This window comes from Carlito syrichta, unplaced genomic scaffold (assembly GCF_000164805.1).
Source record: "Carlito syrichta isolate Samal-C Ts95f unplaced genomic scaffold, Tarsius_syrichta-2.0.1 Scaffold304325, whole genome shotgun sequence".
Lineage (NCBI taxonomy): Eukaryota > Metazoa > Chordata > Mammalia > Primates > Tarsiidae > Carlito > Carlito syrichta.
The window spans coordinates 32,772-60,002 of record NW_007248421.1 but is presented as its reverse complement, the minus strand read 5'-3'; the positions used below and the strand labels follow the sequence as shown (position 1 = coordinate 60,002).

Genomic DNA, 27,231 nt, shown 5'->3' with positions numbered 1-27,231 from the left:
GCGCCCCCAGGGCCTGGGCAGGTGAGGGGCGCCGAAGAGCCACCTCTGCCCGCGTGAGAGGCGAGGCGGCCCGCTGGGGCACAGACTGGGGACAGCCATTTGACCGGCCTGGCTTGGGGTCCAGCTCTCTCTGGTTTACGTGGGTGCAGCCCAGAGTGCACCTGCCCCTCGGGCATCACCTGTGGTGCCGGCCACTTATGTGACCTGAGCACAGCGGAGAGGACAGCCAAAGCCTGGGGCACCTGTCTGCAAGGTGAGATGCCAGGCCTGGGCGGGCAAGACCCAGAGTACTCACCGGGAAGGATGGTGGGCATATTGATGAGCACCCTACAGTGACTCCAGCACAAGTGAGGCACAGGGGGCAGGGCCTGGGACAAGAAGCATGGCATCAAGGGACATCAAATCCTCAAGAGGCAGGCACAGGGGAACAAGGTATATTCACGAGCATCTTTGTCTTCTTTGTTGTCAACACACAACTGTTCTAAATTATCAGCCTTTCTCACCTTTAAAAATGAGATCTTCTGTTCCCTACCCCTCAACAGCCTCTCCAGCAAGGCACAGAGGAAGACCTGATTACTCCCTCTAAAAGGCAAATGGTGGTCGCTCCCTGCCCCCACCCAAGAACTAGAGCCCGCTCCAATTTCTGCCACAAAAGCAGACAGCAGGCCAGCTCCTCTTTAGGGGGCCTTTGTCTCCTGTGGCTCCTTCTCAATATAATCTCATTGTACATTTCTCGACAGCTGGCTGGATCTCATCTCCTTTAAACAGGGCTAGAAAATCTTATCAGCTGCACCAGAAAAGCCTTAGAGAAGTTAGGAGATAAGCTCTGTGAAGTCTAGACTAACTGAAAAATTCAGTGTACTGGGAAGTTTACTTGCCAGAGATGGTGACACCTTTCTTGCTTGCTGGAAATCATGTGGGGTACTTTGAGATAGTGTGCCATGCTCAGAATCTTTAAGTGGAGCCTCTGAGAGATGAGGCTTCTGCTGGGACCTGGGTTCTAAGATCCATGTGAAGCAGTTGATGTGGTAATTACCGGCGCATTTGAACCTAAAGTCATCTTCTCTAATCCACAGTTTTTATTCTTTCCTTCTAGCCTTCAGGTCATTGCTTTTAAACTAAGGGCATTTTCCTTGCCCTGCTTCCAACCCGCTGGGTGGCTTTCTCCACGTATGGCTGGAATGTCACACCATGGTTATGTGCAAGGGGTTTAGAATTAGACCTCAGCTTCAGTCTTGGCTACTTTCCTGCTTTGTATTCTTGGTCAAATTAATGAATTTTTTTTTTTTAGTTTCAGTTTCCTCATCTGTAGAGTGAAACTAGTGACAGTAATTATCTCATAGAATTATGGTGAGAAGTAAATGGAATACTGCAAGAAAAGTTTAGATCTGTGTCTGCCACATGGCAAGAGGTCGAATAAAGTTAGCTGTTATTGTTAAAGGTTTGTAAGCTGATGAATGAGGAAGAGTAGCTTATTTATTTTCAGAGTGTCTTTCAGTTTGTGGTCATTATTTCATTTTTAGCAGGACAACTAGGAAGTGATGGTATAGTAGAGAGAACACTAGGCTTGGATTCAGGAGCTTGGGTTTGAATCTCAGGCTATCTCCTGGTCCCCAGGTGACCCTAAACAAGTCATGGAACCTTTCTGAATTCTCATTTACTTAATGCAAAAGTGATTATAAGGATAAAGCCTAACCCGTAAAGGTAGGCAGTCAGGAAGGCTGAATGAGCTAATATGTATGACTGCAGGTGGCGGGAGTCTTCATGAAATTTATGTGAGATCCAGCATCCAGCGGGAGATCTCTGTTTTTATACACTTTGTTAGTGGCGAGGAGGCAATAAGAAAAAGAGCATAAGAACATCTTGCATTTGTACATGTGACAAAACCACACCATCATGTGAGCACATTGCTGGACGACCTCTCAAGTTGAGAGGATGAAGGAGAGGTCCAAAGCTTAATCTCTATCGGTTTCATGGTGGATTTGCCTTTGGGGGTATCAGAATCCAAATGGCCTGGATCTCTCTGCCTTAGCTTGTTGGAAATGCTCTATGTGCAAAGAACAATATCCTTGTTGCACTGCAAGGTAGCGATGGCATTGGAGTCAAGCATGGGAAAAGTAGAAGGTGTTATTATTAATCTGATGCTGAAGATAACAAATGACTACATGGCTGGATGTGGTTGGGCTGAGAACACTGTATTTAGTTGACTGTGGTAGTTGGCTCCTTTGCTAGTTGGGTTACGGAGGGAGGCCTGGGATCCTTGAATGAGCTGCCTATCTCCAGGCTGCTTTTGCTCTCTCTGAGGCCCTCCCTGGCCAGAGTTTCACTGGTCCCCTGGCTGTCCTCGGCTCTCTGCTCTCTGGCTACCCTTGGGAATTGTGGCTTCTCAGCATTGTCTGTGCTGTTTGCAGAGGCCTTGCCTGAGTCAGATCTCCTCTCTCCAGCTGTCTGGGAGGCAAAACCATTACAGAGTATGCCCAACATTACCTCCCTTGTTGGGGACATCCTGTGGGCATATGTTTGGTTTACTTGACGTGCTTCTGGCAACATGTGGGTCTTGTCTAGGCAGAAATGTGAGAGCCCTGTGGGCTTGGAGCCCAGGGGTTGCATACACGAGCTTTGTAGCACATACGTCCCTGAGGACTGCAGGGCCATCTTGTTGAGCCGGTGACTGGAATCAACACAATTTTCTTTTTTCTTTAAATACACACACCCAAACACACACACGCTCTCTCTCTTTTTAAAAAACAGATACTAATTAGCAGAGTAGAATGTTCAAAAGAATATCCCCGATCCTTTAGAAGAGAGAAATAAATGAATTCTTAATGAGCTAAATCTGTCTGGGTATCTATGAAATTGCAGATTCCAGGGCCTTATACCTAGACTTTGTTGAATCAGAATATCTTGGAAGGGATTGTGAAATCTGCATGTTTAACAAACACCTTGCATTGAACTTTGAAATTTGAGAACTTCAGTTCTAGATGCTTTCTAAACTATTGTTAAATACACACAACATAAAATTTCCATCTTAACCATTTTTAAGTGCACAGAGTTGTGGCATTACGTACATTTGCATTGTTGTACAACTACTCTGCAGAATTTTTTTATTTGCAGAACTGAAACTCTGTACTCATTAAACAACTTTCCTCTTCTCCCTTCCTGTTTCTGGCAACCACCATTCTACTTTGTGTTTTGATGAATTTGACTACCCTAAGTACCTCACAGAAGTGGAATCAGACAGTGTTTGTCTTTTTGTGACTGGCTTATTTCATTTAGCACAGTATCATCAAGGTTCATCATGTTGTAGCATGTGTCAGAATTTCCTCCTTTTTAAAGGCTGAATAATATAACATTGAATATGTACACCATATTTTGTTTATCTGTGCATTCGTAGATGGACACTTGGGCTACTTCTATCTGTTGCTTGTTAGGACTAATGCTAATGCTTCACTGAACATGAGTGTACAAATATCTCTTTGAGACCCTGGTTCTAGTTCTTTTAGCTGTATACCCAGAAGTGAAATTGGTGGATCATATAGTAACTCTAGTTTTTTTGAGGAATCACTATACTCTTTTTCATAAAATGGTGGCTGCACCATTTTACATTCCCATCAACCATCAGCAGTGTACCAAAGTTTCCAATTTCTCCACATACTTGCCAATATTAGTTATTTGTTATTTTCTGGTGGCAACCATCCTAATGAGTGTAAGGTGGCTCTTATACTCATTAGGGTTTTGTGGCTTTGATTTGCATTTCCCTAATGATTAGTGATGTTGAACATCTTTTCATGTGCTTGTTGGCTACTACTTGTATGTTATCTTTGGACAAAATATTCAAGTCCTTTGCCCATTTTTTTAATCAGGAAATTTGTTTTTTTTGCTGTTAAATTGTAGATTTGGATATTCATATATTTGGATATTAGCCCTCATTATATATATGATAAACAAATATCTTTTCCCATTCCATAGATGGCCTTTTTACCCTGTTGATTGTATTTAGATGCAAATTCCAGATGCTCTATACACATTATAGACTGTAGAGAAAATATTATCTACTATTCCAATTTTATAGGGATGGACACTCAGGCCCAGTTTAGCCAACTTGCCTGGGGTTACTAGCTCTAAATACGTGTCAGAGCCGGGATTTGAGCTCGAGTTCTTCTAACTCGAAAGCTTGCACCCTGTCCGTTTTTCTGCTTTGCCTGCCATTCCCCCCATTGTGCTGACAGCATAAGGAAGCTCTATTGAGATCTGAAGGAAGGGGCACTTGGAGAAATGTTCAGCTGCAGGAGAGAAAGTATGAATGTAAGACCCGGGACTCTCTTCCTTCATACAATGGGGTGCCCCTTCCTGTAGATCTGCATCACTGCTTAGACCTCAGAAATAGCCAAGAAGTACTATTTGGTTTAGTTTGGTGGTGTTTTGTTTGTTTGTTTCTTAAGCTTGTTTCAGGTCCCATCTGCTCCTTGCAGTTCCCTCAGCAGTTCATATTTGTTCACACCACTGTGCCTCTGTTGATGCTGCTTCTTTGGCCTGCAAGACTTTCACCATTGTGTACCATCTGTCTTTCAGGGAAGTCACTCTTCTTCCCTCTCTCTCTCTGCCTCACCAGGCAGAAGGAAGTGTCCCCTCATTTGCAGTCCCTTTCTTTTGGGTTATATCCCACAGCCTTATTAGTGCTGTGTCACCCAGCACCCTGGAGCTTCTCCCTGACTGTGCTTTATCTAGTCTCAGCTCCACCTAGTCACAAGCTCCCCAGGGCATTCCTCTTGCAGCCAGCCTGGACCCCAGTGCTAGCCTGCATCCAACCTGGCTGCACTGAGTTAGATCCACTTCTGGAACTACCTAGTAGTGCTGTAGTCTCTTCTTCTGGCTCACTCCTGGAATTGTGGTGTGTGTCCTGCGTGGGAGCATCAGCAATCCCAGCATAGGGCTCTCACTGTTGCCTCTGCCCCTTTGAGACTTGGCAATTTTGAGAGGATAGGAATTCCATTCATTTATCATTCCTCAGTCTCATTTATTGTGAACTAGGCACCATGGTGGATATAGCCTATCTTTGAACAACTTATATTCTGCCAGGGAAAGTATATTCTAGCCTGCTGAGAGGCAAGGCTGTGTGTGTATTTGTGTGTGAGCACAAGTGCATGTGTGTACGTGTGTGCTAAGACCATGTGCTTGGATGTCAGGATTCTGAGTGACATCACCTATCTGGGCAATTGGAGGAGGTTTGAGGGGAGGGTGGTGTGACCCAGTTTTTAAAAGGTGGTGGGTGTGTCTGTAGGGGAGGAATTGGATGCTTTTGGCTGATCTGTGAGGAAGAGGGAGGGAGAGAGACTGAGGGGCTTATTCTGAGACTTTTCTCATGGGAGATTACCTTTAGGTTCATTTCATTCATTCATTCATCAAATACCTACTCTCTTGTACTCAAATTCTCGATGTGGACCAGCTGTTTTAGCATCAGCTGGTAGTGAATCTCTGTTTTAGCAACTTATTCTGGTGATTTTTATGCATGTTAAAGTTGGGTAATTCCTCCAGAATGTGAACTTCCCATCTTCATCTGCATTACCTTCAGTGCTTAGCCAGAGAGAGGCTCCATACACATCTATGGACTGAGTGTTACATGCTAGGCCCTATTAGGGACTGGGCATGTGGGAGAGAGGATGCATCGGGGGAAGATGGCAAGGCCACCTGAGTTTGAGGTATTGTGGGATGTGTGAGTAAAGACAGACAGCAGGACACCAGATAGCTTCCTCCGAGTTTCAGGACAAAAGTCTGGGTTTGGAGGTATTTTGGAAATCATTGGCACACCAGTAGAATGATTAACTGACCAAATGTATGAAAAGAAGCTCTCAAGACCCACATGAAAGTCAGGGAGGGACATGGTGGCCCAGCTGACCTAAAGCTAGGTGTTCTGATGATATTGGCCTGGATGCCCACTTGCCTGTGTTGAGATGACATTTTTACTGTGCAGTCACTGTGGCCATCAGGGCAAGGTGTGACTCGTATCACTGAATACTCAGGAAACTGTTGCTCTTGAGACTCCCTGTTTTGTAGGCATCTACTTTTTGTTGGGGTCCTCCTTTTTCCTACTCTCCAGGGGACAATATGATAGTACCACCTGGCAAGACCTTATGGAAGTGGGCAGAGATGGCCCTCAGTTGTAGTAACCATGGGCAAGGAGGTGGGGTTTGCACATGTACTGGAGGATGTTCCACCTTCGAATGATGTTATGCAGAGTGGGACCTGTACGGGACAGGGCTTTGGCCATGGTAGTCCTATAGAATTTGATCCTGGATTTATGTTGGGAGAGTGAGTTCTGTAACCCAGCATTGCACCATAATAGTTACAGCAAACTGAACTGCCTCACATAGTTTATGAAAATCTATGTTTGGTAATCAAATGGTTAATAGAAATCTAAGCATAGGTCAGATTGAATGGACACATTTATATACTAGATTCCACTATTAGGAGAAACAGAACTTTACTGGCAGGAAGGGAAGCAGGAAGTGCTGGCAATTGTTAATTCCCTAGCTGGAAAATTCTTTGTGATCTAGGAGAGCTTAGAAAAATATTTGCTGTAGTTCCTCAAATATTGGGGGATTAAAGGGGACAGCATGTGACCTGTTGCCACCTGACCAACATGTGTCAGAGTGGTTTGACTCCTGACTGGTCACCAGGTAATCTGTCCAAAGCAAAGTTCAGGAGGCACCAGGATGCTCTCCTGAGGTTCCACCATGACAACCTCTCATTCTGTGCACTGTAACAAGGTATAGCATGGACACTGGCCTCAGCTCGCAGCCTTCTGTGGAGGTAGGTCTCTGAAATCTCGTTGCAAAGAGGTGACCGGGTATGTGTATTTATGATAAGTGTTGGTCAGTCCTGGCCATGGGCCTTCTCCTTAAAGACTGGCCATGGGCCTTCTCCTTAGAGACTTCTGTCCCTTGCCTGCAAATTGTCAGCAGAAAAGTGCTCATATTCATGGGGCACCAGAGGTGGGCACGGCTTCCTACAGGCCATTGCTGCCGCTGGGAAACAGGCAAAGAACCCATGATGGTTGTAGCAGCAGATTTTACTGGGGGGGCATCCCACCCCCTTTTTATCCGCTGCTTGCTCTTGTACTGTTTCTTATGATGAGTAAAATATTTATTCCCTTCCCTTCCCCAGCCCTGCAAGCTGGTAGATGTGGGCAGACAGTTTATGTCTTTGGTGCCCTTGACTATGGATTTCAAGCAAACTGATTATAAGTTCATCCTTCTGTGGGGACTTAATTAACCCACTGATTATGTCATTTCAATTACAGTAGCCCAATGTAATCGGTTCCCCTTAATACTTTGAAATTACTCTCCTCAAAAGTTGTGTGCAAGTCATGCCTTCAGCTCTGACCAGCAGCGCTGGCTGGTGCAGCTTCTGAACTGGCCTTTCTCACCACAGCAGGAGGCTGAGATAGTGGGGAGGCTGGGGCAAGGGCCTGGTGCCTGCGGCACCTCCTTTGAAGGCAGTGCTCCCTGCCCCCTGCAGTTGTTGCCCCCTGAAAGCACTTTAAACTCCTCAGCCCACTCCCCACTGCTGGAAGGGCCTCTGTGGAGAGAGGTCTGAGCTTTGTTAGTTGGGTTTTGATTTCAGTACAGGAGTTGATAAAACGAGATAAACCCCAGGCTCACGAGGGCTGTGGAAATTAAACAGAGATGATATCAAAGTTCCCTTGAGTTTTCAACTGTGATACAGTAGCTCAGTTTTCTCCCAGACTGGGGCCTGGAGGCAAGCCTTTGATTCTGAAACAATGTTCAGCATCAGTTAAGCCCACACTGCTGACTTTTAGGGATTAAGCACACTGTTGTAGTAATTCTTTGATCAGCTGCAAGGGAGCAGTGTACTGTCTGTATGAAGGGGCTTTATAGTTAAAGTTCATTTCTCTGTGAACCTGGGATGACAGTGTTGGCGAGGTGCTGCAGCAATGGGAGCTGGGGCCTCCTCATGTGCTGTCTGCAGTGCTATAGGCAGAAGCAGGAGGCAGGCTTCCTCCTGGCCTTGCTGTATGGTGCTCATTCAGCATGGCATGGCAGAAGAAATCCTCCTGGCTTCGAAAACATCTTGCCCTCCTCATCTTGCCCAGTCTATACACATGTGGGCACACACATATATGTGGGTACACACACATATTCACACAAACATACACACACTCTTATTCTCCTACCTTGCAGAGGAACCCTCTCATGGGCAGACATAGGATCAGCTGCCTAGAGCTAGTTTCTGCAGCCCCCTCAGCCTTGGAAATGAACTAGCAGAGGCTGTATGCCTACTTAGGGGAGAGGTCAGAATGGGGATTGGAACCAGATGACCTGCAAGGGTGAATTAGGAGGTCTAGCTTGAGGTCAGATGTGACTCCCTGGCACCCCGCCTCTTTCATTCCTTACCTGGCATTTAATGAGACCTGATTTAGATTGGCTTAGTCTTATAGTTCTGAAAAATCTCAACAGCTGTAGTCTTGTTATCCAAAACATTGGGTTAACTTTTGGCTTTCCTTGTAGAGATCCTCCTTGCAGCCACAGCTGGGATGGCACAAGTTTCCTCATTTTGTTCCCCCCTCCTCTCAGTTGGCTCTGCGACTTCCAATTGGTAATGGAGCCCCTGTGAGCTGTCGATCCTGCTTGCACCGTGCCATAGATCAACCTATTCCCTCCTGTACAGGGCTCGGATCTCCCTCATTAGGGCTAAATTTACCTCCATCCTACACAAACATGGCCTTAGCTCATTTTTATTGTTGTAAATTATTTATGAGGGGAATGTTGAATCTTGAAACTGAGGTGTGAGAAAAATTAATCCCATGTTACTTTTATCTTTCTGTACTTTCCCCCCCTTTACTTGACTTATTGAGCTGTGACTAGAGATAGAAGAGCTTTGGCATTTTAAAATATAATTAGTGTTGAAACTGCTTTCTCAATCGGGTGGGATATTGGTGCCTCTCTGTCTAGTGCAAGAGAAGGCAGACCAGACCTGGGTAGGAAGACTAGCCATCCCATTCGGCTCTGCCAGCTGCGTGGTGTCTAAGATGTCTGGACCTCGGTTTTCTCTCCTGTAAGACAGGGAAAGTACCACCTGGCCACCTCTCAAATTTGATGTGAGCATCAACTGAGAGGGAATTTGAGAAAGTTTTTTTGAGAATTGCAAATCACTGTCCAAATGCAACAGAGACATATTAGTGTGTTTTGTGGGCAGTTAGGATTTTGAGATAGAGGTGGATTCTGAATGAGGGGCTGCTGAGATGAAACCAGGAGTTGTTGCAAGTAGGCCTCAGGATTTTATGTTTTAACCCAGACAGGTTAATGTTGGTCTTAAACACTCAGCTCCCCTGCCCTCCCCTCCCGGGTCAGATTTGCTCTGCGGGCTCTCATTAATGGCCTCTTCTTCCCCCTGGCAGATGCCTGGCCTGCGACCCTGGGTGGCTGAGCTCTGAGCCCGGTGCCATCCCTTCCTGCTCCGGCTCCGGGCAGCTCGGAGAAACATGGAGTGCTAGTTAATAAATGGCCTTTTGTTAGGAAGGTCAATTGAAGTGCTGGTAGAGACGCTGTTAAAAGTAATTTGCAGTCAGAAAATATGTAATTCAGGGCAAGCTGCTTTGAGTGATGGCCTCTGCCATGGATATCTTGGGCGTTTCTCATTAAAAGCTTCCTCCACCCGAGTCTGCTGTAGCTGGCGCAGTGCGGAACCATTTGTCTATATTTCACAAAGGCTGCCTGATCCCCACCCCCCAGGCACGGCTGCTGGGGGGAAGGAAAGTGGGCGTTGGGCGTTGGGGATGCTCTGTGAGCAGTTCTGCTAGGTCTTCGGCTGGCAGGGCTGTGACCACACGCGCACAGGCCCAGCTTCTTTGTCTACCTCAGCCCGGGGCGCCCGTGGCCATCTTGGAACCTGCTGCTGGGCCGCCTCGGTGCATTGTGGGAGCAGCATCATTATGCAAGAGCGTGTTGACCCTCCTGCCACTGAGAGTGTGCTCCACAGCCAAAGAGAGCCGTTGTCATCAGCACCTCGTGGAGGGTACTGTGACCTGAGGACACGGAGATGAATCTATCAGCAAATAAGATATGGATTATTCTCTCCCTCTTTCTCCTTTCCTTCTTTCTTTTCTCTCTCTCTCATAGTAGAGGCCTTACTGTCTTTAAAAAAACGAACAAAAACTTACCTCACATGTTCTTTATTAAATTAACAGCGTGGTATTTTAGCACTGGCAGAATTCATACATTCAATTAATGAATTGTTAATTGCAAATCATTCTTGGTAACTAACAGCAGGTACCAATATTTTGCAAACTGCGGCAATGTTATTTTCATATTACCAATAATACAGGATTTTTCAAGCGCAGGGCTTTTCTGATCAGTGCCTGCTTTGGCTCAGGCAGTTGCACATATTTAATTCTAAACCGTTATTAGGGACATGCATGCATGTTCTTGCAATAAATATTTACTTAATGCCTACTGTGCGCAGGAAGCACTAAGCCCTGTGCTTTATGCAGATAAACTTGCCTGGTAAATGAAATTTGAAAATAGGAAATAATGCAGTGATGTATCTTGGTCTCCTGCCCTCTGCCCTGGCTATGTAGAAGCTTATTTTCAGTAGAATTAAGTAAAGCATAACTTAGTTTAGCTTTTGTCATAAACAGAAGCTGAGAGTGCAGCTGTTCCAGGTATGTCTCAGCCTTGATCGGGGACCTGGCTCTGTTGCATTGACAAGTCTGTTTCTGGAGCTTTTTGCAGGTTCCACTGCCTTCATTTATGACTTGCATACAGTATTTCGATTGTTTCCATTTAGGAGGCTGCAGTCATTTTTAATGGCCTCTGTCTTTTCTGATTCTAGACTGAGAAGCAGGAATATTCCTCCTGCCTCTTTCATAAGGCAGGGTGTTCGGTTTGCTTTGGAAGCAGTAACCAGCCTGAAGAGATCTGGCAGAACTACAGCCAGTGGAATTTAATTGTTGCAGAAGGGGGTGGAATTTGACTTGCTCTTTTTCACTGCTTGGCCTTTTAAAAGTACTTAGGTTCATTTACATACAGTGTTGCCTCTTTTATTTGCTTTCTGGTGTACTGCCACTCCAGCTGCCCAGACCCAGTGCTCTCTATATTCTACCTGTCTCCTCTGGTCACATCAAGAGGCAGACAGCAGCAGAATAATAATTCCATTTTCTCTCCCTTTGTCCCAAAGTACCCAGCAAGAATTATGGCCATTGTTAGTGTTTGGCTTTAAGTAAGTACCCACATGACCTGAGGGTGAAACACAACAAAGAGATTTTGCCGACTGTCTAGGGAATGACACGTACCACATTTCTGGCTAGTTACACTGGACCGATATGCTCCAAACACCACCAGTCTCAACTGGTTTTTGTTGAGTGACGCCTGCTGTGTACCAGGGACCTCTCCAGGCCCTTCATTTACGTTGACTCTCTTCATTTTCACGGCAGCTCTGCAAGTGTCAGTATCATGACCTAGTTTTATAGTTGAGAATATTAAGGCTCTAAGAGGTTAAATTGCTTGCTTAAGGTCACCAGCTAGTCAGTTATGGAGCCTGGACTTGAACACTTTTCCTTTGCCCCATGCCCAGAACGCTCTTCAATGTGTTTGCAAAGATCTTGGCTTATTTGCAAAGCTCTGCCTGCTGAAGGTCTAACCTTGACTGTGGTAGAGGCTGTAGATTTAGAAGTCTGCACCTCCATAAGGAAAAATTACAAGGCAGAGAAATGAAAGCTGTTGTTAGGCTTAGCCATATCTGATTTGTCTTCAGAGGAGCTACTGGTATCTGTTCAGAAATCAGACAGCTGGACAGACAGTCAAGTTGAGAATAACTTGCTTTGGGGTTTGAGTCAGAATTACCTCCCGAGAGCAGGGACAAATACTCATTAACTATGTTAGCTCAGTGTCCAAAACTAACTTGAGAAGAACCCGGGCCAGAGGTGATTCAAATTCTTGATCTGAGGAAAAGGTCAGGTAGGGTCAGGACCCCTTCAGTCAGTTCAGGTATGTGGAACCTAGCTCGGGATATTTGTCCCAAGATTCTGATTCTGTTTGAAACTTTGTATTGTTCATTTTAAATGCTAAGTTTGAATTTTGTGCTTTCTTTTTCCTTTTCTGAACCAGGATCAATCCACCATGCCTGAAGTCAAAGACCTCTCAGAAGCCTTGCCAGAAGCATCAATGGATCCCATCACGGGAGTTGGGGTGGTGGCTTCTCGGAACCGAGCCCCTACAGGCTATGATGTAGTAAGTCAAGATACTATTTTGTATGTTTTGCACACTGACTCAACAAATATTTTTCTTCTGTGCCCAAGACCCCCTGAACCTTGTGTATAAAATGTGGTTCTTCTCTGTAAGAACTTAAAATAATCAAGGGATAGAAAGTATTGTCAGTGGAGGGCATAGGAAGTATCTTGGTTTGGAAGTCAGAAGACCTGAGCCCCTCTGGGCTGTCTCCTGGCCTTGGCCATGGCCAAGTACTTTAACCTCTGTGATAGTCATTTTCTCCTTCTGTAAAATTAAGGGATTGGATTCATTGATTTCCCAAGTCACTCCTACTTGTGACATTTCATGAAAAGGATTCAGAGTCTATGAAAGACCTCTGGTGGCTGTCATATATTGTTATGCATGTATAAATGTCTTAAGTATATTGTCATGCATTTGTATAGCTCTTTACAGTTTACAAAGCAGTTTCTACCCATGAACTCATTCAACTCTCATGAGTCCCTGGAAGGCTGGGAGGGCAAGTAACTTTATCTCCACCTGCTGATTAGGAGAACCCAAGCTTCAATAAGTGATGCTTAGAAGTGGTAAATAATCAGGGCCAGGCCTTCTATTAGTCCAGTGCTGTAACTGACCACACTGCCACAATTTAGCAAAGAACTTTCCTTGCTTTTCAGCAGACATCTGTGCTGGTGTCAGTAGTCCTGATGATTGGAACTGGTTATTTTGTGGCGGTGTTCAAAAGGTACAGAGGAACATTAGGAGGGTCTCATTAGCGGTGGATATTGTCATATGTCTTTAAAAAATTTTTATTTTAAAGATATGGGGTACAATTCAGGATTAGGTATACGAGTGGTCATTGTACAGGTAAAATTTGGGCCTCCCTTTGGTCCCCACTTCACCTGGTTTGAGATCAGGTACCCTTATTGATGTTATATGCCGCCCCACACCTCCCCTCTAAGGTGGTCTCATTTTCGCTTTCTTCTTTTTGTTTATGACAACATTCTATTCCTGTTCATTGGAAATGTGCATCAAGAATACATAAGAATAAAAGAACATGAGTCTCACTAGCCAGCACTGAAAACCTGCCGTAGTGATTAGATGAATGTCTGATGTTCCCAGTTTGGTCCAGCAGAAGCCCCAGGGCAGGGCTTCTCAATCTTGGCCCTATTGATTTTTGAGACCAGACAATCAGATAACTCTTTGCTGTGCAGCCGTCCTATGTAGCATAGATGCTTAGCAGCATCCCTGGCCTCTACCTAGTAGGTGACAATAGAATCTGCCCCTTTTCCTTCATTGGTGACAACCAAAAATGTCTCCAGACATTGCCATATATCCCCAGGAGGAGAGTGTGTACAAAGTCAGCCTCCATTGAGAACCACTGTGGTCAAGACTGCTCTGTACTGGGTCAGCCAGCTCTGGGTCCTGGGTGGGGAAATTGGAACCTGTGCAAATCCTCCATGTCTCTTTCCCAACTATTTGAAAGCTCATAAACATTCTGAATGTGAAAGAATGAAGGAATCTTTTCTAAAAAAATTTGAATCTTACCTGCTGCCTGACTTCAAAGCACGGTTTGAATGTATAGCTTTCCATAAAATAGAATCATTAGGTATGGCTTTGTGCCACAAAAGCTCTTGGGGAAGCTAATAAAAATGTTCCTGATTTGAGGATCCGAAGTGTCTTTTGATAAATTAGGTATGAAGCAGCAAGTCATGAATCAAGGCAGGGCTGGGAGCTCACAATCTGGGGAAGGATGAGCTCGGGGTTGCTCTCCTGAAAGGTCTCACTGGGAGCTCAAGCCCAAGGCCAGGGGTCTCCCCATCTTCCTGCCACCCTCTTTTGTGGATCTGTATCTGTAACATTCCGTTTGTACCTTTGGGGTCATTCTGCATGCTTGGCTAGTGGGCGGCAGATGGCCTTTGATAGTCTGGTTTTCTGGAAGTCTTGGTAAATCTGACAGGAGCAGAATCTATCCCTATCATTTTCTCCTAACATCTAGCTCAGGGCAGAAGAGCACAGTGTCAAATGAGTAAAATTAATAAGCACATTTCACGATTGTGCAGTGCCATGCATTTTAGTGGGAGGTGAACAGGGCAAGGGGCTCGAGTTAGGCCGCCCAGTAATTACCCAGCCTCTGAACGGCCGAGGTGGAGGCTGCCCGGGTTCCCTCTGAAAGTCCTTCCAGGGAGAGAGGTGGGAGTCCCCTCTTGGTACTGGCTCTGGACACATCTCAGATAAGCATCTCATTCCCCCAGAGGTCTGGCCCTGAGTTCAAGGAAGGTGGGGAGGGCAGGGTGAGAAGAAGGACTTCCCGTTCCTTTGATCTGGAGTTCCATATCAAGTCAACATTCAGACCAAAGTGTAAAGCACTGTGTAGTGGCCAGGCTGCAGAGATTCTTAGCTAGAACTTCAGCGAATGAGGAAGCCCTGCTGTGGATTGGGGCGAGACCTTTCTCTGTCTGTCGTAGCTGTTGGAGGATTAATCCTTCCCTGTGCACAGAGCACGTTAAGCACTGCAACCATGCAGCCCTGTGAGTTAGGTAGCAGATGGACTACTGACCCTAAGTAGCACAACTGCTTTAAAATGAGCTTAGGCCCCATTGCTGCTTAGGGTAAAAGATGCCAAATGTTCATTTATAAAAATATAATTCAATAACTTCCCTTCTCACTGGGTCGGGGAAGCTTCTTAGGCTAGGGGACTGGGGATTATTTGCTAAATTTCTCAATTTATTGTCCCTGTGTCTGCAGTCCTCTCTGAGCTAGTCTCCCTTTTGGTTCTGCAGCCACACTTTCAGATGTTGGAGTGACTGAGGCATCAATCCCCTTGCAGTCAGATTCAGGGTGGGTCTCATGATTTCCTGTGACATTGCATCCCTGGAGTAATGACTCCATGTCATAGTTGCCTGGTGTTTGCCAGAGGTTGTGCATGCTATTTTATCATATGTGGATAGTCAGTTTTCAAAGAATTGTAATGTAGTGCTACAACTCCTCTGCAAAGAATGTAACTTTTGCTTTACAAATCAGAGCCCTCATGACCAAATCACCTCTTAAGGTCTTATTTTTCAGCTCTGTTGCTTTGGGGATTAAGCTTCCAACACATGAACATTGGGGGACACATTCAAATTGTATTATATAGCACATGATTTCTCATAAAGAGTTAGGATCAGACTTAGTTTTCAGGAGACTTTTCTGGGAATAACTGGAATGAGATATTAAAACTCAGAGACATCTGCTGTGGAGATGCAGGCCCATCCTCAGACTGCTTCCTTGCCCCGTTCTCTGCCTTGCTTTAGGCTGCTTTCATTCTACCCACCTCAAAAAGGCATTTAGAGTTACCACACTTAGCATCTGGGCCAAAATGTATCATAGTCTTTAAGGAGAATATTTTTTTTCTCACACCAATTTAAGACTGCTTCCATTTCCTTGCTGAGAAACTCCACCGTACACACACAGGAGTCTTTCTGGCATAGAAACTCTTAAGAGTCAGGTTAGCCTTGAGCTCAATGGCTATTTCCAGATGTCCAGGTAAGGGATTCCCAGTCTTTAGTGGACCTCAGTTTCCTGGAAGGTCAAACATCAGAGTTCCTGCCTGAAGATGCTTTTCACCCTTGGGCATATCTAGAAGAGCAAGGGCCTGAAGGATCTCTCTCTCTCTCACACACACACACACACACACACACACACACACACACACACACACACACTCGCACACACACACACACACACACACACACTTGTTTCAGTGTTAGAAAAGAATCCGCGCTGGGCTCGGTGGTTCAGCCTGTAATCCCAGCACTTTGGGAGGCCAAAGTGAGTGGATTACCTGAGCCTGCGGGTTCGAGACCAGCCCGGGCAACTTGGCAACACTTCGTCTCTACAATAAAATAAAAAATAGCTGGGCATGGTAGCATGTGTCTATAGTTCCTGGCTACTCGGAAGGCTGAGGCAGAAGGATTGCTGGAGCCCAGAAAGTCGACGCTGGGGTGGCTGTGAGCATGGGTACCACTGCACTCCAACCTGGGCAAAGGAGTGAGATTCCAACTAAAAAAAAAAAAAACAGAAAAGAAAAGAATCCACCCCCTCAAGAGGTTCCTTCGATAACCACACATAGGACAGAAATCCAAATTCTTTTATTTGACATGCATAATTTCATTGTGTCTCACAGTCTCACTTCCTTTTACTCATCTTCTCTCTGGCCCCATTGAACCTCTTACTTTCTTATGTCCAGAATAAGCAGGAACTTTGTACCATTAAAACTTTGAACTAGCTATTCTCATATTTGCAAAATACCTATGCCCTCCTCTTTAGTAAAATTTTACTCATCCTTCAAAACCTAGCTCATATAGCTCCTTAGTGAAACCTCCTGACCATTATGCATTTATTTATCTTCTCTCACAAATGTTTATTGATCACCTACTATTGTAAGGCACTGGAAATCCAGTTTTCTGGGAAGGTTGGGTTCTACCAAGTGAAATCAGAGATGGGGAGTTGGGTGAGGCCAGATCACAACCATATTAAGGAATTTGGCTATTATTCTGAGGGTGGTAGGCGTCATTAGGTTCTTAGTCAGATTTGTGTTTTCAAAATTCACTTGGTGTGTGTAACAAGGAGTACAGTTGATCTGGGGGATGGGGGGAAGGTGGAAGCAAGTGAATGAGTTTGGAAGCTGCATATTAGTACAGAGTGATACAGGTAGTTTTCACTAGGTTTTTAATGTGGAAATATAGAGAGTAGATGGATCGGGGCTATGTAAACATGGGACATAAGAACCCAAATACTTACTCTTTCGCAGAAAAAAATGGATTGAATGTTGGGAGGTACATGCAGAGGTAAGGAAAGGGAAGGATCAGAGTGGCACAAGAAGTCTTGCTGGTAGTTGGGTGAATGGTGATGCTTTCTGCTGAGGTAGGAACATAGACAGCCAGATGGGGTAGGGTCGGGAGAGAGATATTTGGGTCAGTTTTGGACACAGTGCATTTGAGGTGCTTATGTAATGTCTATGTGGAGCCCTAGAGCTAAAGGTCTGGAGAGAGGTGTGGGGTATCCTCATATAGGAAGGACTATGGGCGTAACCAGGCTCATCTAGGGAGGGGCTGTAGGACCAGAAGAGAAGAAGAGAGGATGTGTCATGTCAGACTCTACATCAGACTCCCATGGAGTGTTACTGACTGAGGATGGGCAGAGAAGGAAGCACTCAAAGGGGTACTTAGACTGAGCATCCAGAGAGGCAGGTGGAAAATTAGTAAGAAAACTAAAGGAAAAGGAGTATTTCTGGAGGAAGGGGTGGTGAATAATGTTCAAAGTTGCCTAGAGGGTAAGTGGAATGAGTCTGAAGGATTTCCATAGATTTAGTAACAAGAGATGGTTGTGAACCTAGTGATAGGCTCAGAAGCAAGGCTGGAGTGGACTTGAAGAGTAAGGTGACCAGAGACTGAGCATGGATGGCCTTGAGGAAGGGAGGCAGTGGGAAGGGTGGGAGCTTGAGGATGACATGATATCAGGAGGCTTTTTTCCTTTGTTTAAGGCTGGGAAAGTGTTGAGTGTGTGCTGATGGATTGGACTAGCAGTGAGGAAAGGATGTAGGTATAGGAACGAGAGGAGCTGTCTGATAGAGCAAGGCCCGTGAGGGAGCAGAGGAGTTGGGATCCAGATACTAGTCAGAGAGAGACCCAGGAGGTCATATCTGTTTTCTTCTCACTCCATCTTGCCACCGCGTGCTGGGAGGCCAGCCCTGGTCATGGTCTCTGACTACCATGTGTCCTCCCTGGGCAGCACGTGAGCCAGCTCTCTTGGAGTCTCCACTTCCCCTTTCTGCTTCCTCCTTCCCCATCTCCCTTTTTGCCAGCACTGTTTATTTCTTAAACTAATTATACAACAAAACATTTCTTAAAAACAGTTGGACCTGTGTAATGTATATATGCCCAAAATGTATTAGGAATTTTCTGAATCATTGGAGTTTCAAATACTTGAACTGTCAGCTGTGAGGCGCTGTGGGGGTACTAGGAGAGATCAGCTCCACTCTGGGCCAGTGGGCTAGGTATAGGGAGCATAGCAGGGGATAAGTTTAAAATCCTAAACTACAAGTGAAGTCCTAAAAGCAGGAAAAAAACAAAAAAAAAAAAACAAAACTAAATGGTGAGACAGGTTCAGACAAGCTTGTATTTTTATATGGTGCTCAAGGAATTTTAAAAAAATTCATTATGAAAAGCATATGAAGATGGTAACAAAATCTTGTTGAAAACATATGGTAGATATCAAGTGGAAATGTAGGACATCATCATATGCCTAGTCAGAGCACAGCTGTCACATAGGTTTTCAGAAAACCGACACTGTGGTGAGGGGCCAGGGCAGGAAAACTGACCTTGGTCCTCATGAGTCAGAGTATGGTGAGAACCCAAAGCCTCAGGCATTGCCCCACCTGGAATTTTGCCACCTAGAAGCAAAGGCAGAAACAAGTGGCAGTAGCTTGTTCCTGTTATCTCCATTCCCTGTGCATATAGCTTTTATATCATGGAGCTACTCCTAAATGCAGAAATAACCAGAGTCCTGCCTCACAGATTGGTTTATTTTCAGAACCAGAACTTGTTTTGGTAAAAGGCACCAGGTGTTCTTCCTTTTTGTTCTGTTAGAAAATACATTAAGCTGAGATTTACTGAAAACACGGAAAGTGGTTTTATGACCAGCTCTGGGCCTTTGTTTCTTGTGGCCTGAATTAGTAAACTTCTCTTAATGATTTTGTATCTTCCTTCCACGTTCCCCTTTGGCCTGCAGAGCTTTGGTCCCAGAGGAGCACAGCTATACTGGAGGGGGTGCATGTGGCACACTTAGCACTGTGCCTGGCATCCAGAAGGTTGCAGGAGGCAAACAATGGCTATTGTTAGGATGATTCTATCAGAAATGGTGGCTTAAATTGCGTGGTTACAGAGGAGTTAGTCTTGTCTTCTGGGCTTCCATCTCCAACCAACCATGAATTTTTAGTTTTGACCCAAGGAGTTTAGTTCCCCCGTTAGTTCCATAGTTCAGGGGTCCTCAACCTTTTTTGGCATCAGGGACTAGCTTCATGGAAGACAAATTTTCCATGGGCAGGTAGGTGTGGGGGAATCATCAGGCATTAGATTTTCATAAGGAGTGTGCAACCTAGATCCCTCGCATGTACAGTTCACAATAGAGTTCACCCTCCTATGAGTTGCTGATGCCACAGCTGATCTGACAGTAGGTGGAGCCACCCACTTTCAACTCAACTCCTGTTGTGTGTCTGATTCCTAACAGGCCACAAACCACTATTGGTCTGTGACCCTGGAGTTGGGGACTTCTGCCATAGATAATTCATTTGGAAAGTGAAGAGAACTGGTAGTGAACAAGACAATGTTCTGGTACTTTCTTCTGTTCACTAAAACTTCCTATTTACTATTTAGGAAGGCTTCTAACAATGAAACTTCAGTTAATTGGACTGATGGAAGAGACGAGGCACTAGCTTTTTCTTTCTTTTTTTCAATTACACTTTTTTTTTTTTTGAGTTGGAGTCTCACTCTGTCACCCAGACTGGAGTGCAGTGGCCGCTCCCGGCCACCGCAGCCTCGACCTGCTGGGCTCCAGCAATCCTTCCGCCTCAGCCTTCCAAGTAGCTGGAACTACAGGCACGCACTACCACACCTGGCTAATTTTTTGATTTATTGTAGAGAGGAGGTCTCACTAAGTTGCCCAGGCGGGTCTCAAACCCACAGGCTCAGGCAATCCATTCACCTCAGCCGCCCAAAGTGCGGGATTACAGGCGGAGCCACCGAGCCCGGCTTGTTGTAAGAATTAATACAGAGAGATCCTCTGTGTACTTGTACTCATTTTCTCCCAATGGTATCATCTTGCAAACTGTTGTATAATACCACAACCGGGATATTGACATTAATACAGTCAAGATACAGAACATTTCTGTTTTTAAATGTGCCCAGAATTTTGTTTTTAGTTAGGTATGGTATGGCCAATAGATCAGGAGAAGATTGTCATTGGAAAGATAGTTTGTTACTCATAGTTCCCAAGAGGTGTGGACTGGCCACGCCATGTCATGCAGGGCCACATAGAGAAGACCCAGGGTCATCAGGAGGCAGAGTGAGTGAGAGGAAAATCTTGGCAAGAGTTCTTATTGTTGTTTCCCTAGGAAGGACAGTGCAAAGCAGGGTAGGCAGATTTAGGACTGGCTAGTTTGATTAATATCGGCAGGCTCTGGGGGCTGAGGTGGTCCCTCCTTGTCAGGTACCAGGTGCTGAGGTGACTTAGGGCAGGGGGATAGTATGCTTGACTTCAGGAATTGGATGAAAGCAAGTGAGTGGAGCTATGGACTCTGTTGGTAGGTTGGCATGTCAAAGGTGTGCTCTTAAGCAAGTCGTTTACTACTTTAGGAATTAGCCAACCCTAGGAGGGGCAGGCCCCTCTTTCCAAGGCCTCAAGATATCAAAGTGTCATAAAATATAGGGAAAAAGATCCCATAATACAATTTACATCACCATAAGGATCTCTCCAGCTGTACTGAACCTGGCTTCCCTGTTGTTTTCATGAACTGCTGTTATATATACTAGATCCTTGCATATACACAGGTTTGTACTTTAGTCTGATTCAAAACTCATTTTCCATCCCAGAGATGAAACCTAGAGTGACTTCTTTTCCCTTAAGGCTTAGAGCTTTTATGCATAGAACACGAAATATCAGGGAAAAGCTTTATTATTGCTTTCTTCTGACCTCCATTTACCCCAAACCAGCCTTGTTTGGGGGGTATTCTGATCCTGGGGGGCTGGACCTAGAAGTATGCCAGAATGCTGGGTAAACCTGCCCTTTAGGATGGGGATGTAAGGCCCACGTACAGCTGACAGTAGATGTAACAGCAGCTGTACTGCAGCAGGCCCAGGACCAGGGACATTAAAAATACTCAAATCAGGTCAAATTATGCCATTAACAGTTAATCATGCCCTTAACATTCAACCCTAGCTTTTGTTCATAAATCTAAACTACCGCGTTAAGACAACATTGCAACACTTTGCTTATAACTTAAGACCTGCAACTTCAACTGACTTAGGAAACAGTCTGGTGACACAGGGAGAGAAAGCTTGCTGTAGAGTGGCATTTGCTTGGGCCTCAAACAGAGAAATTTTCTGGACTGTATTCTGTTTCATTAATCTATTTAACCTATTCTTTCACAATAGCATATTGTTTCAGTTATTTAAAGTTTATAGCATTTTTTTTAAAAGTTAGCAATTCCTTTATTTTCTAAAAATTAAAATTGCCCATAATATCAAATTAACCATTTCAGAGTGAACAATTCAGTGGCATTCAGTACAATCCCAATGTTGTGCAATGATCACCTCTATCGAGTTCTAAAACATTTTTACCACCCCAAAAAGAAATCCTTCACCCACTAAAAGTTGCTCCTTATTCTCCCCTCCCCATCAGCTCCTGTAAGCCACCAATTTATGTTCTGTCTCTAGGGATTTACCTATTCTGGATATTTCATTTAATTGGAATCATATAATATATGACCTTTTTGTTTTGATTTCTCTTACCATAATGTCTTCAAGGTTTTTATGGCATGTTTCAACAGAACTATTTTCTTCCTTTTTCTCTGTTTCAAAAATTTTTAGTTAATGTCACATATTATCTTTTCTAAAAGAACTTTCGAGTCAACTTGTCAAATTGCACAAAATATTATGTTTTGATTATCAGTACAACTGCATTAAGTTAATAAGTTAATTTGAAAAGAATCTACTTCTTAAAATATTGAGTTTTCCCAACTAGGACATAGTTTGCATATTTAGCTCTTGTTTTATGTTTTTCAGTAAAGCTTTATAGTGTTTGAAAGGAGGTACCTATGGAAACCTAGAATAAACTTAGTTTAGTGTGGTCTTTTTGCCTCAGTATAACCATTTTTACTTAGACTTTACCTCTGACATGCTTTGAATCTAGCTTAGGTTAGACATAGATAGATAAATTTCCAATAGACAGGTTTTAGGAAACGTTCAGACATTTCACTGCAGGCCAAACTGGCAGCCTACCTCACTACCTCGGCAAATCTCCATCAGATGCAAGACAAGGACAGAGCAATAGAAATGATAATAGACCACCTTTTTGCTGAGGAGTTTGTGAATTGAAAACATTTGACGATCTCTTTCAGGAAAACCCCCTCCCCATGTCTCCTCCCATCTAGCCCACCACCATGCAGCAATCATGTGACTAACCCACCCATCTATCTGCTGTTCATCATCTGACATTAGTACCTGCACTTACCTGCCCCTTTGTAATGACATGGAGTAGACCACTACCCAATCACCTTAATGACCTTTCCCCAGCCAAAGAAAATGTTTAAAAGGACTTGACCACAAGCAGCCATTTTACCATTGCCAGATCACTGTGGCCATTGCCTTACTAGACTTACATTGCCTTATTGGTGGGGCCATATGCTCTTTGAGCGATGGCTGTTGCCATGTTTCCTGACTTTGGCCACCTCCCCTACCTTGGGAAGGTGAATCTCCTCTCTGTCTCCCTCTCTCTCCCTCTAATGTACTTTCTAAATAAACTATGTTTTCTAATCTAACTTCTGTGCAATTCTTTGCATCTTTCATGTGGCATCAGATTGTATACCAAACACCCCACACCCTAACGTTCTGGAGGCCCTGCTGAGGGGTATGACTCTAATAGTGTTCTTCATATGTTTTGTCATTTCTTTTATGTATGTGTTTTGATTCTGTTGTATATGGATTTTTTTGTAGCCTTATTGAGATATATAATTGACATACAATATACTGCATATGTTTAAAGTGTACAGTTTGATGAGTTTTGGTATATGTATGTATATACCTGTGAAACCATCATCACGATTAAAATAATGAATGTATCCATCAATACCAGAAGTTTCCTCTTGTACTTTTATAATGCATCCTTTATTGCAGCCCCACCCCTAGGAAACCACTGGTCTACTTTCTGTCACTGTAGATCAGGTTGCATTTTCTAGAATTTTGTATAAATTATTTATCTTGTCTGGCTATTTTAATCTGAGAATTTTGTATCTGGCTTCTTTCTCTCAGAATAATTATTTTGAAATTAATTTATATTATTGAGTGCTTCAGTGGTACTTGTTTGTTTAATGAGTAGGACTTTATTGTATACTTGTATGACCATTAACCCATTGGTGGTATTTTGGGTATTTTCCAGTTTGGGCTATTAAAAATAAAACTGCTATGAATTTTCATATACAAGTGTTTGTGTAGATATATGCTTTCATTTCCTTTGAGTAAATACTTAGGAGGAGAATGGATGGATTGTATAGTAGATGTGTGTTTAACTTTTTAAGAAACTGCCAAACTATCTTCCATTTTACATTCTCACCAGCAGACCATTAGCATCCCAGTTGTTCTGAGGCAGGGTAGCTAGTGTAGCTTAGACATAGATAGGTGAGTTTCTTGCAGGCAGGCCTAAATTAAAATAGGGTAAGCATTCAGACATCTTATTGGTACACTACCTTCACCCAACTGACCACGCATACCAGACCACCTTGCAGGTTAGAATGTGGAACTACTAGTACAGTAAATCACAGAAACAATAGGGAATGACCCAAAACACAGATATTATGTTTTTTTTTAAAGCCCAAATCTAGTTAGGTAATTACTTTTACTATTTAGAATGTCCTCGTGACTTTAAAAGGTTGGGAGATGATAATCAAAACTTGTGACCAGATACCTGTAGTCCTCCACTCTTAGGTCATGGCTTGTTTAATCATCACTGTAAAATTATATAAAGCTTCTTGTCAAAGGCAAGCACGTATCCTTTCTCTTAAGGCACCCATGAGCTCTCTTGAGCATGTTTTTCCTTCTAATAAATCTCATCTTCAGCCGGGCTCGGTGGCTCAGCCTGTAATCCCGCATCTTTGGGAGGCTGAGGTGAGTGGATTGTGTGAGCCCGTGGGTTCGAGACCCGCCTGGGCAGTGAGACCTCATCTCTAAAATAAAAAAATAAAATAAAAAAATCAGCCGGGCGTGGTAGCGCATGCCTGTAATTCTGGCTACTTGGAAGGCTGAGGCGGAAGGATCGCCGGAGCCCAGCAGGTGAGGCCGCGGTGGCCGGGAGCGGCCACTGCACTCCAGTCTGGGTGACTGAGTGAGACTCCAACTCGAAAAAAAAAAAAAAAAATCTCATCTTCTGCTATGCATTGGACTCGATCTGAAATTATTTTCTGTTGCAGAGTCATGAAATAACTACACCCCATGCCAACTGGCATCAGTTTCGCATTCACATCCATACCAACACTTGAGATGGTCATTCATTTAAATTTTAGCCATTCTAGTGGGTGTGTATTTGTTTATGGTGTTAGCTTGCATTTCTCTAATAACTGATGATTTTGAGCTTTCTTTTTTTTTTGCCATCAGTATATTTTCTTTGGTGAAGTGCTTTTTTTTATACCTATTTTTTGGGGGGGTTGTTTGTTTTATTATTCATTTGGAAGAATTCTTTGTGTATTTAAAATACAAGTCCCTTGTTGGAGATATATGTGTATATATATATATATATTTCCCCCCCCATCTGTAGCTTGCCTTTCCATTTTCTTAACAGTATTTTTGAAAAGCTTAACTTTTAAAGCTTGATAGAGTCTGGATCATTTTTAAAATTTTATGGTTAGTGCTTTTTATATTAAATTTAAGAAATCCTTGCCAACCCCATGGTTAAGGTTTTTTCCCCAGTCTCCTTTCAAAGTTTTATAGTTTTAACACATCTTTAGGTAAATGACATATTTTAAGTTAATATTTATATATGGTATAATGCACAAATCAAAGATCACTTTTTTACATATAGCTGTCCAATTGTTTCTGGCACCCTTTCTTTAAAGATCATTCTTTTCTTATTGAGTTACTTTAGCACCTTTGTAAAAAATAAGTTGCTCATAGATATATGGCTGGACTCTGTATTCTATTGTGTTGATCTCCATGTCTATCTGTACACTGAATCTATACTCTTTGATTAGTGTAGCTTTATAGTAATTCTTAAAATTGAATAGTCCTTTAACTTTATTCTTTTCCAGGTTATTTTGGCTATTCTTAATTGTAATATAAAATCAATATAATTTTATTTTATATCTATAATTTATGTAAATATATAATTTATATTATATATTCATAATTTATAAAATTAATATAATTTTAATATAAAATTAAGAATCAGCATGTCAATTTCTACAAAATAAAAAGTCTGTTGGTGTTTTGATTGTGGTAGTGTTACATGTATGAGTCAATTTGCAGATAGCTGACATGTTAACAATATTGACTCTTCGAATCCATGAATGAGGCCTATCTCTTCATTTGTTTATGTATTCTTTAGTTTCTCTTATTTAGTTTTTGGTGTAGAAGTGTAGTCTTTTAGTTTTCAGTGTAAAATTCTGCAGATATTTTGTCAAATTTATTTCCAGGCGTTTCATTTTTTATGCTATTGTAAATGGTATTTATTTTCACTTTAATTCTATTCTTGCTTATAGAAATACAATAGATTTTTGTATGTTACATTGGTATTCTGCAACCTTGTTAAACTCACTTATTAGCTCTTGTAGCTTTTTTGAATATTTTTATGGCTTTCTACAGACATAATGATGTTACATGTGAATAAAAACAATTTTGCTTCCTTTCCAATCTGTATCCCTCTTATCTTTTTATTTCTTATTTTCTGCCTTTCTGCACTGGTTAGAGCACCCAGTATACCACTGAGTAAAAGTGGTAGAATCAGACATCCTTGCCTTATTCCAAATCTTAGGGGGACAGCATTCAGGGTTTCGTCATTAAAGTATGGCATTAGCTCTGGATTTTTTAATGGATTTAACACAAAGTATATATCCAGAGAGTTTTTATCATACATGTATATTGAATTGTCAAATGGTTTATCTGCTTACGTTGAGATGATCATATGGTTTTTCTTTTTTAATCTTTTTATATGATGAAGTATACTGATTGATAATTGAATATTAAACCAAACTTCCATTTCTGAATTAAATCCCACATGAATATGATGAATTACCTTTTAAATACATTGTTAGATTCAAGTTGCTAAAATTTTACTAAGAGATTTTATGTGTATGTTAATGAGAAATATTGATTGTTCTATGGTTTTCTTATAATGTCTTTATCTGGTTTTGATATAATACTGGTCTAATACAATGAGTTGAGGTATGTTTCTTCTTTATCTGTTTTCTGAACGTTTTAATGTAGAATTAGTATTTTTAAAAAATGTTTATAGAATTCACCATTGAAGCTTTCTGGGCCTGGATATGGGAAGGCATAGTGTGCTCTTCAGGTTATCTATTCTTGAATGAGCGTTGGTAATTTGTGTCTGTCGAGGGAATTTTTTAGTTAAGGTTTCCAGTTCCTGGGCATAAAGTTGTTTATAATATTCTTTTATTATCCTTTTAATGTCTGTAAGATCAGTAGGGTATCCTCTCTATTATTCCCAATAATAGTAATTGGCATCATCTCTCTTTTTTTTCTTGCTCAGACTGCCTAGAGTTTTATTAGTTTTATTGATCTTCTCAAAGAAATAGCTGTTAGTTTAATTGATTTTCTCTATTGCTTTTCTGTTTTCTCTTTATTTCCTTTCTTATGCTCACTTTGATTTAAATGTTCTAGTATTTTAAGTTAAAGTTTTGGTCACTGGTTTGAGACTTCTTCTTTTCTCACATAAAGATTTAATGCTATGGCTTTCCCTCTAAACTCTGCATTAGCTGCATTACTCAAATTTTGTTATGTTGTTTATAATTTTCATTCTATTCACAATACTGTCTAATTGCCTCTTTGATTTCTTCTTTGACCCATGAGTTATTTAGATGTGTGTTGTTTTGTTTCCATATGTTTGGATATTTTCTAGGTATGTTTCTATTATTGACAAGTTATTTAATCCAATGTAGTCAGAGAACATAGTCTTTTTTTTTTTGAGTTGGAGTCTCACTCTGTCGTCCAGACTGGAGTGCAGTGGCCGCTTCCGGCCACCGCAG

The 27,231-nt window shown here is 42.8% G+C and overlaps 1 protein-coding gene across 1 annotated transcript in view; it reads left to right on the top strand.

Annotated features, from left to right (window-relative positions):
- The first annotated feature begins 6,761 nt into the window (after window positions 1–6,761).
- LOC103262061 (multivesicular body subunit 12B-like) overlaps window positions 6,762–27,231 on the top strand; it is a 46,371-nt gene continuing 25,901 nt past the window's right edge. Inside the window, exons 1-2 of the mRNA XM_021713171.1 lie at window positions 6,762–6,810; window positions 12,126–12,248. Coding sequence (XP_021568846.1) covers window positions 6,775–6,810; window positions 12,126–12,248 — 159 coding nt within the window. The 5' untranslated portion in view covers window positions 6,762–6,774. The remainder of the gene's footprint in view (window positions 6,811–12,125; window positions 12,249–27,231) is intronic.